The following is a 12772-nucleotide window of genomic DNA, read 5'->3' on the forward strand; positions in this document are numbered from 1 at the left end:
CCGTCATCCCTCCCCACAAAAAAAAACCCTCTTCCCTACGGCCCCTGCTGGCCAGCTTCCCCCCTTCCATCGCCTCGCCTCCCCGTATTCCCGCCTCGCAAGGCCCTGCGCTGAGCGGGCCGGGGAGGCTGAGCTCTCCTAGCCCCACTCTCGGGTGCGGCTGGGAGCGCCGCACTGGTGCCCCTGGCTCTGTCGGGGGCCCTTGGTGGCAGCCCGGCGCCTTTCTCAACGATGCAGTAAACATCCCCCGTGTTTCACTGTGGAATCCCCTTCATTGCCGATTTTTAAGAATCGGCTGGACAAACATCTGTCAGGGATGCTCTGTTTATTTGGGTCTGTCTCAGGGAGCGGGGCTGGACTTGATGAGCTGGTCTCTTGAGGTCGCTTGCAGTCCTACAATTCTATGAGTCTAGCCTCTCGCACCTCTGCTCCAGAGTTGTTTTTCTCCTATTGGTGTTGTTTTGGTTTGGTTTTCTTTTGAGGCCCAAGGTCTGTTGTCATACTTGTTTTTTATTAGAGCAAGTGAAAGCACCATGGAAGGGATTAGAATGTAAAAACAAATGGAAAGTAACCTTAGATCAAAGTAGGCTAGTTCTCGGGCTTTCTAGGGGATTCTTTCACTTCCACATCCGTGCCCGGCCTGGTTATGGGTTGTTTAGTTAAACTGGAAGAGGGATTGTCTAGGATCTTACTAGTGGATGAATTCTTCCTATGAGTTAGCAGGAATTTATAAATTGTGCATCTTTTATCCATGAGAACTGCGTAATAACTGTTTCTGAAATTATGGTTAAAGGAGCGGTTCAGCTGTTTCAGTGCTCTAGCTGTAGTGCAGTGTGTTGGTGGGGTCTGTGCTGGGTATTTGTTGTCTGTACTGAGGGCTTAAAATGTTTTCTCCCTAGTTTAGAAAATGTATGTCTAGACTTTTAAAACAAAGTTTGACCATAGGACCAAACTCATATATCCTATATATTTAGGGTACTGCACTGCTTTCAGTCAGTTCAGCAAACTCAGTTTGAGCCCTTTTAAAGACTGGAGGAGAAATCCTGGCCCTCATCAAAATCAGCAGCAAAACTCACATTGATTTCAATGGGACAGGATTTCCGTGAGGGTCTTTAATAATCTAGTTTTGTTCTTATCTCTATCTAGGCATGCTGTAAATGCCAGACACTCAGGCCTGGGTGGAGAGGGAGAATGTAATATCATTTTGCTACAGAATTATTCCCAATGGCTGCTACAGTGTTGGTGAGCTCTGGGATTAATAGTCTGTTAGCTGAGAATTCTTGCTACTACATGTGATCTCAAGGGAGGGAGGATGAAAAGGAAAAACAGAGGTGGAATATGGCTTTGCACTAACCATAGAGGGAATATAGCTCTGCAGTTTCTGTAGTTTCAAATGATGTAAACATCTGACATAAAATGTACAAATAAACTGAAGGCAGATGGTGGTGTAAAAGATGAGGCAAAGTAAGAGGTTCTTACGTAGGTCGCACGTCTTGAGCGTAGGGGGACTAGAGGTGATAGGTTGCATTTTTGAAGAAGGGGGAAATCACTTTCCCAACTCCAAAGCAGGTCTTTGGCATTATTGGAAATTAACTAGCTTAGTAACAACACTATCGCAATAAACTACAAGAGCAGAATGAGCATAAAGGGGTTTTCTTCTGTTTCTAAATCAGCACTTAGAAGGAGGCTGTTGAATTGGCAAAACAAGGAGAAGGCACTACAGTAGTGGCAAGGCAGGAGTGCAAAATTGGATGTTGAGGAAAGTTTGGCTCTGTGGACAGTAGTAGCCAATGGCTCAATATGTGAGGCTTAATCCATTTCTAATTTGGTTTATTTTATAAATCGTGCTTTTTCCAGGTCTGTCTTTTCTCCTCTGTCTCTCATTAACTCCATGAGGCTTCTGAGCTGATTTGCTGCTCTTTCCTTTCAGGAGACGCTGAGTGCAGGAATTGGGGAGGACAATAATGGCATCAACCTGATGGAGTTCTCAGATGAGATCCTTTTGCACATCCTGAGCTATGTTCCTTGCACAGACCTTGTTCTGAATGTGAGGAGAACCTGCAGAAAGCTTGCAACTCTTTGTCTTGACAAGAGTTTAACCCACATGGTGCTACTTCATAAAGAATATCAGGTGGGGAGACGCTGGTTTTATGCCCAGAAGAGGCATGGGGATTGTGGTAAGCTGCCAGAGTGGGCTGCTTCAGAGAGTATGAAGACACACTGATTTCTCCAAGTAGAAAACAAATCATAAACATAGTTATAGCCTTATAGCCCTGACTTGGAGGGAAAGGGGAGGGTGGGGATTTCTCAAGAATTAGGACAGTTGGTATCATTACTCCAGAGATCTAGTGTCACTTAAAGGCAGTGTTACAATCACTTCTGGTTTTCCATATGGCTGTTCTTTTAAAAAGAAAAGCTTAACTAGAATGTACAGTAGAACTATTTCAGAGTGTCAGTTGTTTTCCAAATCACTTAACTAGTATTTTAAAAAAAACCCTAAATTATATGTTATAGCCTGCAGGTGATAAACTAAAGGATTAATAACAACTTGAAAACAAGTTTCAGAGTAGCAGCCGTGTTAGTCTGTATCCGCAAAAAGAACAAGAGTACTTGTGGCACCTTAGAGACTAACAAATTTATTTCAGCATGAGCTTTTGTGAGCTACAGCTCACTTCTTCAGGTGTATCTGAAGAAGTGAGCTGTAGCTCACGAAAGCTCATGCTGAAATAAATTTGTTAGTCTCTAACTTGAAAACAAGTAGCTTTAAAAAAGTTAAATGTAGATTTGATCATTTCTGGCTTCCCAGGATGATTTTGTTAAGATGTCATTACATTGTTTCTTATTTCTTCAGAATTTGTTTCTCTTCCTGTTAGTGAAACACCCACGTGACCAGGGGGAAATGACTACACAAAGTGCTGTCAAATACACACAGTAAACTAAAACTGACAAATGAATTTTTCTGTCTCTTGGTTATAGAAAACTTAAGTGTTGTAATAATAGTAGGTAATAAAAACAACTTCCAGGTAGAAGTGTGACTTTTAAGTTGATTGTCTCTCTAAGTGTAGGAAAGGGAGAAAGCATATTTCATCTAATGTGGAATAGGCTGGAAAGTGGGTGAAGCAGAGCGAAGAAGCAGTAGTTCCTCTGTCAACTTGAGTTGTTCCACAGATGCATAATTCTGCAGACATAGGATCTGAAGCTGAGAAGCGGTGAATGCCTTCAATTCCTGTCAGTCATTGTCACTTAGCATCTGTTAGGGCCAGTCAGTAACGCAGACTCAAACTAGAAACTAAATGAAATGTAATCTTCAAGATCATAAGTCTGAAGGATAAAACAAACTACAAGCAGTTACAACAATATGATACTTAGTACTTATATTGTGCATTTCATCCAAAGGTCTCAAAACACTCCACTAGTGGGTATGTCAGATAGGAAACTGAGGCACAGAGAAGTGAGGCAGTATAATTAAGCATCCTCTTCAATGTTACTGAAGTGGTTTGTGTTTAAATACAGGTCAACAAGGATAAAGTGAAGCAGCTAATGAGGGGGATTGGAAAAGAGATCCACCAGCTGAACATGGCTGGCTGCTACTGGCTCCCCAGTCACACCATTGACCATGTAATACGATGCAAGAATCTGGTGAAGCTGAACTTGTCTGGCTGCCATCTCACCTCCCTCCGCCTCTCCAAGATGCTCTCCGCTCTCCAGCACTTGCGCTCACTGGCAATTGACGTAAACCCTGGTTTTGATGCCGGCCAGTTAAGCAGTGAATGTAAAGCCACCCTTAGTCGTGTACTGGAGCTCAAGCAGACCCTTTACACACCGTCATATGGAGTGGTTCCATGCTGCACCAGCCTTGAGAAACTGCTGCTCTATTTTGAGATCCTAGACCGATCCCGGGAAGGCTTAATTTTGTCTGGGCAGCTGATGGTGGGTGAAAGTAATGTCCCCCACTACCAGAACCTTCGTGTCTTTTATGCTAGGTTGGCTCCTGGCTATGTCAATCAGGAGGTGGTGAGGTTGTATCTGGCAGTGCTAAGTGACCGGACCCCAGAGAATCTTCATGCCTTCCTCATTTCTGCCCCTGGCAGTTTTGCAGAGAGTGGAACCACTAAAAACCTTTTGGACTCCATGGCTCGAAATGTGTGTTTGGATGCTTTGCAGTTGCCCAAATCCTGGATTAATGGCTCTGGCCTCCTTCAGCACTTGAAGTTCAACAACCCTTTCTACTTCAGCTTTAGCCGTTGCACCTTATCTGGTGGCCACCTGATCCTGCAGGTTATTAATGGAGGGAAGGACCTCAAAAGCTTGACCAGTTTGAATCTCAGTGGCTGCATTCGCTGTCTATCTTCTGACTCCTTGTTTCGGAAGGCAGAAGATGATATTGACAGCAGCATTCTGGAGAGTCTGGTTGTTTCCTGCTGCAATCTGAGACATCTGAACCTTTCTGCTGCCCACCATCACAGCTCGGAAAGCCTAGGGAAGCATTTGTGCCAGCTCCTGGCACGGCTAAAGCACCTGCTGGCTTTGGCACTGCCGGTTTGCTCCATCACAGATGTTCCTCCAAATACAGACAAGCCGCCTGTGCAGTCTATGACTAATGTGGTGCCCCCAGGCCTTGGAAAGAAAATCCGGATTGGGGTACCAACATACACCAAGAACTTCTTAGAGCAGACAAATCAGAAATCTCAGTCCTCTGTGTTTTGGACTCTATTGGAGAACCTCCCATTTTTGAAAAATTTGGAGTTAATTGGGTCCAACTTTTCCTCTGCCATGCCCCGGAATGAGCCAGCAATTCGGAACTCACTGCCCCCTTGCAGCCGGGCACGGAGTGTTGGGGATTCAGAGGTGGCTGCCATTGGCCAGTTGACCTTTTTGCAGAGCCTCACTTTAGCACAGCTGCCTAGTATCCTGACTGGTTCTGGGCTTGTTAGCATTGGATTGCAATGCCAGCATCTGCGGAGTCTCTCATTAGCCAACCTGGGCATGATGGGAAAAGTGGGCTATATGTCTGCCCTCATGGACATGCTGAAGCACTGCAAGTGCTTGAGGGATCTCAGGTGAGGGCCTGTTGTTGATCTCTATTTTTATTCATGCATATCTAGAAAGGTGTCTATGTGGAGGAGATGGGAATCTTGTTGGACCAATCCCGGGACAATATACTAGCTTTCAGGTCCCATGTTAGGTAGCTGTGGTGGCCTGAAAATTAAGAGGGTTTTCGTCCTGGATAGCAGGATTGTGGAGGTGGGAGTGGAATGTGTGTTCTGTATTGTCTTTGAGAAGCAGAGCTGGTCTGTATACCCTCAAGCCCCTGTGGCCTCCAAGGAGGACATATTCCTAAGACTCTCTCTTGGCAGGGCAGAGCATTGCAAGTTAACATGTTGGTCTACAAAGAGCTGTCTCCTCTCTCCTAATCTCTTATCGGACCATTGGTTAGCTCTCTTAACTGGTGTTTGCTCTATGATAATGCAGAACATTTACCCTCCAAAAGCTCTATTCATTGCTGCTTCTGAATTGGCCTTTCTCCATAGAGTCTGAATGCTTTAACTCTCACAAACAAAGGTAGCATGACTCATACAGATACATAAAGAAACCTCAACTATAGCTAAATAACAGTGATGGAAATGACCTGGTGTAAATTCTATAAACATTCTCACAACAGGTTTTTTTCATGACCTATGAAGATGGCACTTAGGTCAATAGAATTCTTTATTTTTAAAACATCTTTGTGTTGGTGAAAGCTGCTGGATTCAGAACTCAGACATCTTCTGTCCATAGCACGTGCAGCATGGGCAGTGGCAGTAGAAGCCAGGAGAGCAACTTAGCCTTTGGCTTTGTCTACACGAGGGACTTTTGTTGGCACAGCTATGTTGGACAGTGGTATGATCGCTGACCAACGTAGCTATGTCAGCAAAAACCCTAGCGCAGATGCAGCTATACTGGCAAAGCTGTGCTTTTACTGATATCGCTTGTTTCACTTGGGGGTCAGTTTTATGCCAGTGCAAAGCACAAATTTGTCATTATAGCTGTATCCTCACTAGGAGTGTTTTGCCAGTCTAGTATACTGGTGTTCCTATGCTGGTAAAGGGCTTCTAATGTAGACCTGGCCTTTGAGAGGCTAAACATCATCAAAAAGAGCTAGTTACATAGCAAGACTAATCTTTGGAGAAAACAATTTGATGTGCAGTGGTCACTTCTGTTTGGCCAGGCCCAGAGAACTTTGCATCCAGGGACTATGGTAGCCTGTCCTCAGGAGTGCTCAGTCTGTGGTGGAGAGGGTGTGTACAGCTTCCCACAAAGGAAAAGCCTATGTCCCCTATGGTAGTAGCATAAGAGCACTCTTCTTAAAGTGTCATAACTTTCCAAATGAAGTTGGAGAAGATTTTATCTGGGGGAGCTGCGCAGTATTTAAAATCTGACAATAAAGTTGTTAGTTGAAAACTGGATTGGGTGTCATTTGGCTAATTCCACCACTCCCAAGAATTTTCTGCAAATCTAGAAATTAATTTCAGGTGATGTTACAAAGCAGCAGTGTCACCTAGTGAATAAAATAGAGTATTACTAGTGTGCATTTTTCTGCCACTTCCCTACCCACGTTTGGAAGTTATTAACCCAGAAAATTGGAGCCAGTGTGTCTGTCAGATTCACATTAGGATGATGACCTATTGTGAAAAATCAGGCGGGTTTCTGATTTTCAGTTAACGCAACTGGAAAATTGAGTATCATGCAGGATCTTAAGTGACAACCAGGTATTGCTCACCTCTATGGTGAATTGCTGGGTAGCTATCAAATAAAAACACCATCCCACAAGCATCTGTACTGCCAGAAAGTTCTGGACTGGCAAAACATGATGTAACAATTATCAGGATGAAGAGTTGTTCAGATATGCCCCCATACCACAAAAGGCTAGATAGAGATTATCCAGTCCAGGGTGGGATTGCCTGCTGGTTGTCATCTAATGGATTATGTGTCTCCAAGCTCCTGGTTCTGCTGACCCAATGACTGAGTCTCATAACGGCTTTGAGATCCTTTTAGCAAACCTGGACTGAGCAGCCATATCTTCCTGGTGACACTGACCTTTTGCAGTGGAGATACTTTCTGTAAAATGGTTATTTGGACATGCGGAATCTGGTTAGGCTGCGAGTTACAGCATGGAAGCTGATAGCTTCCAGAAACTTCCATAAAGGAGGGGGAGGTATTTAGTACTTTCCACTGTGAATTTTCAAATTGACACATTCCTTTCTGAAGTGGTTCATGTGCTGCAGACTGACTGTCAGATTCCTTTTCTTAATCAAATCCAGACCAGCTCTTCAGCCCATGTGAAATATAGGAGAGGTTGCATAGAATCTTGTGCTGACAGATTTTTCTCTGATATTTTCCCCCACCCCCTTCTTTCACCATCTCGTCTCCGCTGACCTATCAGGGCTTGAAAATGTTCAGCCTGGTGGCTCAAAAGCACTAGGTCTCCATCAGTGTCCATTGTGAATCAGGTTTTCATACTTGGTTCACTCTGCCTGGAGTCTTACCATCCTCTAGGCAACAAGCTCAATGTGACCAGCTTGCTCAGCATTTGGTCCGCTGGAGCAGCAAGGCCCCATGGTCCATACCAGCTACTAGCCTTCTGACCAGATGCCAAGTAGCCAAGTCTGGGCCTGCCTTAGTCTCTGTGTGCTGATGTCATGTAAACTGCTCATTGCTGAAGGATAGCACTCTGTAAGCAAGAGGGCTGAGAATGGAATATGGTGCTCCCACTCAGACATGAGACTGTTGTGTACTGTGTATATAGATAGTGCTAGACCACTCCTGATCTCTGAATTCACCAGCTGTTTTCAAGTGGTAGCAACACATGGCTCAATTGGAGACACTCATTGTACCATTCACAGCCCCAAACGAATGCTGCATCCCCCACTTGTTTTAAAGCAGCAGACTTAAAATTTATCCTCTGACTTTTTTGTGTTTTTCTTGCAGGCTAGAGCAGCCGTACTTCAATGCTAACACCCAGTTCTTCCAGGCACTGAGTCATTGTTCTGCTCTCCAGCGCCTTTGTATCATCTCCCGGAGTGGGACTCTGCAGTTTGATGCAGTGATGTCATTCATGGCCAACTGCCTGGAGGTCGTCATGTGCCACATGTTTATGGGAGAATCTCTCACAATTTGCAAAAATCTTCAGCAGACCATTTTACAGAGGTGAGTGAGAAAGGGGCTGAGGTGGGATTCTGGGGCTGTTCAGGATTTATCCCCATTGCCTTTCCCTCCAGCTTTTATATGGGCCAGGTGTGGGAGCACTGTGTAGTGTTCTCCTGGCCTTTTAGCGTGCTAAGAAGCTGACAGGTGAAATTTAACTCCTTGGCGCAAAGGGTGGCCTCTCATTTTAATAAGAGCCAGTCAATGAGCTACTTGTAGGTATTCTGTAAGGTTTTTTTAATCCCCTTGTCCCATCATGATTGATTTGAAGCTTCAATCATACAGTTACATGATAAATCAAGAGACAACTTCATGTAAACAAAAAAGCATCTGGCAGCATTTTAAGTACTGAAGATGCCCGACTTTGAGCCTTTCCTCCTTCCCCACAAGTAACTCCAGCTCATTCGCGGACCACTAATCCCTTGTGAATGTCGCTTACCGATAGCCCCAGTAGAGCAGTTCAAAGTCTTTTGACTGGTTAAGGGGGGTTCTTTTTGGTGGAGCCCTTGCATGTTTGGCAGTTCTTAAATCAGTCTAGTCTAGCCCCTGGCAGTGTTCTGAAGCTCACGTGGTGGGAAGCGTTTGTGTTTGAACCATGAACTCCTTTTGAAAATAAAGCTTTTAATTACACTTGGCATGGTGGCAGCCATCTCACAAAGTAGCTCCCATTCAACAGAGGCTTCACACTATTTTTTTCCTTTTCTTAAGGCATTTGATGTGTTTTCTTAGTCACCTACTGTGTCTTTCCTCTATTACATTTAATAAAAACTTCAAATCAAATGGCAGTGTTATTATTTTTGCATCCTAGGTGGTGGTTCTATCCCAGCCCTTCCCCAGCTTCAGGCTTGTTTTCTAGGATTAAATCCAGCAGAGCCTATGACTGTATTATCTACCTAGCAAACTATGTACAAGGCTGCTTATTACTGCCTCTAGGAGCGTGCCTGTTCCTTTGGGATAGTAGCTGTTGGAAAACATACCAACATCTGAGTAAATAAAGTCCCTGTGATGTGTCAACCATTTTTGTTTTACTGGGCTGTCATCTCTGTAAAAGCATTTCTTTATCTAATTCATGTGTGTGCCATGGGGATCTTTAGAAAGATCCAAAAATCCCCTGTCTGCTTTTCTCCCTCTACATGCCTGTTCGAGATGTCATTGCAGTGCTGGCCAGAATTTTAATATCGTTTTATTATGCAGAGCTGTGCTATTCCTCACCCGTATTGCAGATCTCCTTCTCCTCCTCTTTTCTGTGCTATATATCACTTTTGTAAATTCTGTGTCTCTTTATATTTTAACCTCCAGTAATTTTCCAAAGAGCAGCTGATGCCTCATAGAAAATGCTGGAAACTGTCTTATATTTAGAAACAATTCTGCTTGTCATATTATTATCCTTCCCTTGTGTTTTATTAATAGGGATGTTTGTATGAAAACAGGATCTTTGGGGGTTTTTTAAAGAGAGCATCTGCTTCTGCTGTTAATTCCCCACCTGAAGTCATAATCCTCTGACACTGTAATTGGTGGCTCTGGAAACGATTTTGATGTCACGTAAGATTATGACTTCAGGAAGAGGATAAGCAGCAGGAGCAGATGCTCTCCTAAGCAACAAAGATCCCGTTCTCATGCAACTGTCTCTAGTAATAAAATACAAGGAAAGAAATACAGAAAATGATGCGTAAGCAGAACACGAAAGCTTCCATGCCACATCAGCGAGTCTTTAACCATGTGACTTTTCCAGCGTTACCATTTTAGTCCTTGTACAAATATACCTTCAAATGGGGTCAATAATTGATTCTCCTGACTGTGGTTTATCTGCAGCTATGAGGGTAAAAAGATACGCAGTAAAACTGAGAAGAGATTATTTTTGCTAGCTAGTTCATTGCGAGGGCTTCGGAGGAGAATTGTAGTTTGCACAGTGTAGCTCTTTAGTATGCTGGTATTGTACCCCCAAATCCAACAATCCAATACTGCAGAAAACACCCAGCAAATATGAGATTCAAATATCTTTATTCCAGAGTAAGAAAAGAGTGATTTTGCTTTGGAAATGATTTATGTGGGCTCAGTGTAAGGCCAGAAAACGTGAAGGGCTAGTGTGTATGGGGACGGGGTGAGGACTCTCAAAGCTGAACATTTTGTTTTCTTCCCTCCCTCTGAGCCATGTGGGAGTACATCAGGACTTTCTCTGGCACTGCTATGGACTAGATGAGTTGGTTTGGATTCTGGGGGATGGCTAGTTTTGAATGAGGAGGTGTACTTTAAGTGAAATTAAAATTGTCATTTTAAAGCAGGGGTGGGCAAACCTTTTGGCCTGAGGGCCACATCTTGGTATAGACATATGTTGGGTCATGAATGCTCATGAAATTGGGGGTTGGGATGCGAGGGGGATAGGGATGAGGGCTCTGGCTGGGGTTGCAGGCGCTGGGGTGGGGCTGGGATGAGGGGCTTGGGGTGCAGGAGGGTGCTCCAGGCTGGGACCGAGGGGTTCAAAGGGTGGGAGAGGGATCAGGGCTGGGGCAGGTCCCTGGGTTGAGGGGGCTCAGGTGCAGGCTGTAGGCGGTGCTTACCTCAAGGAGCTCCTGGAAACAGTTGCATGTCTCCCCTGTCTGACTCCTACGCGGAGGTGCGGTCAGGTGGCTCTGTGTGCTGTCCCACCTGCAGGCGCTGCCCCTGCAGCTTCCATTGGCCCCAGTTCCCGGCCAATGGGAGCTGTGGGGGGTGGTGCTTGGGCGCAAGGGCAGTTTGCGGAGCCCCCTGGTTGCCTCTACGCATCGGAGCCAGAGGGGCGATATGCCACTGCTTCTGGGAGTTGTGCGGAAAGCCCCTGTGTGGAGCGCCAGAGCGAGGCAACCACCTGACCCTGCTCCCTGGCAGGAGCTCAAGGGCCAGATTAAAAGTTCTGATGGGCCAGATGTGGCCCGTGAGCCGTAATTAGCCCACCCCTGTTTTAAAGGGATTTGGAGAATTGAAGGGCGACTATTAAAGATGCAGAGGTGCTCTTGCTGGAGCCTTTAGAGTTTGGAGTGTTCAGAAACATGGGCTAGAGCCATGATATTGGAACGCTGGTCCATGAAGGGACTCATGCTGGTGATCCAGGGAGAGCAGACTGGTAACATGGTGCTATTTCTCTCTCCAGCTGTTGAGTTACATTAGAGGAAGCTGAAAGTACATTATTTTTCTAATAGTAATTTTCCATGTAGGTAATTGGTGCAGCCTTCACAGGGATGTTGATTGACTGTCAGTACGATGGGCGGTTGCCCATAATCATAAAGAGGAAAGTTGGTGTTTAGGAGACACTGTTCAAATGTCCAATGTTTGAGAATCCTTGTCTGGTAGATGGACCACAGGGGGAGCGGAGGTGTTTCAATACCAGCTTGGTATTGCCTTGCTTTACGTCCTCGGTTAATTTTCTTAAACTTTCTCCTCATCTGTTAAATGGGGATCATATTTGTGCCTAACTTGCTGATTGACTAGTAGGAGGCCCAGAAGTTTAGCTCCTGTTGGATAGAGATGAAGAGGTTGATAATTGTAGCCTTTTAGTCTTGTGGCTACTATAGGCAAGAAGCTGCATAGGTCCATCTTTTCATGGAATTCATTTTCTGGTAGGGTTCCTGGATTCTGCCACACTGTGCTGTGGGTGGGGAGTTCTTGAACAGGATCGTCTTGTTGTCTTAAGTGTAGACTTCTAACAAATGAGTTTTCACATTTAAATCAGTGCAGTACCCTCTCTGCATGCATTGGTATTAAATTCTATTTTATGTCCCAACATCTTTGATGCTTTAGAGATGTTCATATGAACAGCACAGTTGTAACATATAAGTTGCAGGGGTGAAGCTGGGTTTCCTGGCAGTTGGGTTTTTTGTCGTTAGCTGAGAAGTGAGAGGTATTACAGTAATTGGATGCTTATGCTATAATCAGTGAAATAGCTAACAATGTCGAAATTAAATTATTGTCAGTCATAAGATTTGGGCAGTTCGCACCTCTTAGAGCTAGTGTGTCAGGCTGTCTACAATATCAAGAAGAGATTGCTGCCTCAGTTTATGCTTGCTTCATGTTTTCAAGGTTTTCTTCCCATCAAAAGGGGTAGAAACCATTTTTATTTTAAACAAAAACTTCAATTTTGGAGCACAGCTCTGTGGTAGGGGGTGCCTTGCATGGCTGTGGAATATATTGCATCCTGACTCTTGACAACTTTATAACTGGAAGGCTTTGTGTAAATGTTGGCTTGGAGCCAGCTTCAGAAATATAGTTGTCCCAGTTGGTAGCTGAGTATTAATGATCTCTGTGCGTGTAGTTTATTTCAGTCTCTAATGTATATACAGATGCATATTTGTGAGCTTTTAAATGTTGGTATGTTTGTGGTATTTGGTTCTAGCTTCCCTCGCCTGTTTGCTATATGTGTGTTGGCTGTGGTGGTCACCTTTTCCTCCAGATGCGTCTGATATAATGTTGTGTCCACTGCACTGGTACACAGTAGAGATTGTAGAACTGATATGGAGCCCTCCCCTGATAGTTCAGCAAACAGGATGACAAGGCCATATTCCCCTCTGAACTGCAGAGGAGACTAATTACTTCACTATAAGCAAATATATTTCTT

At 44.5% G+C, this 12772-nt stretch overlaps 1 protein-coding gene across 3 annotated transcripts in view; it reads left to right on the forward strand.

Annotated features, from left to right (window-relative positions):
• Window positions 1–12772, forward strand: part of FBXL18 (F-box and leucine rich repeat protein 18) — a 29570-nt gene that overhangs the window by 208 nt on the left and 16590 nt on the right. The window contains exons 2-5 of one of the 3 annotated variants that reach the window (XM_032767746.2): window positions 1147–1242; window positions 1931–2131; window positions 3514–5060; window positions 7969–8187. In XM_032767746.2, the coding sequence (XP_032623637.1) occupies window positions 1225–1242; window positions 1931–2131; window positions 3514–5060; window positions 7969–8187 (1985 nt within the window). In that variant the 5' untranslated portion in view covers window positions 1147–1224. Of the gene's footprint in view, window positions 1–1146; window positions 1243–1930; window positions 2178–3513; window positions 5061–7968; window positions 8188–12772 lie in introns of all 3 variants that reach the window. The other 2 variants (XM_032767748.2, XM_032767745.2) reach the window with 2 other exon arrangements.

Source organism: Chelonoidis abingdonii, chromosome 9 (genome assembly GCF_003597395.2).
Source record: "Chelonoidis abingdonii isolate Lonesome George chromosome 9, CheloAbing_2.0, whole genome shotgun sequence".
NCBI lineage: Eukaryota > Metazoa > Chordata > Testudines > Testudinidae > Chelonoidis > Chelonoidis abingdonii.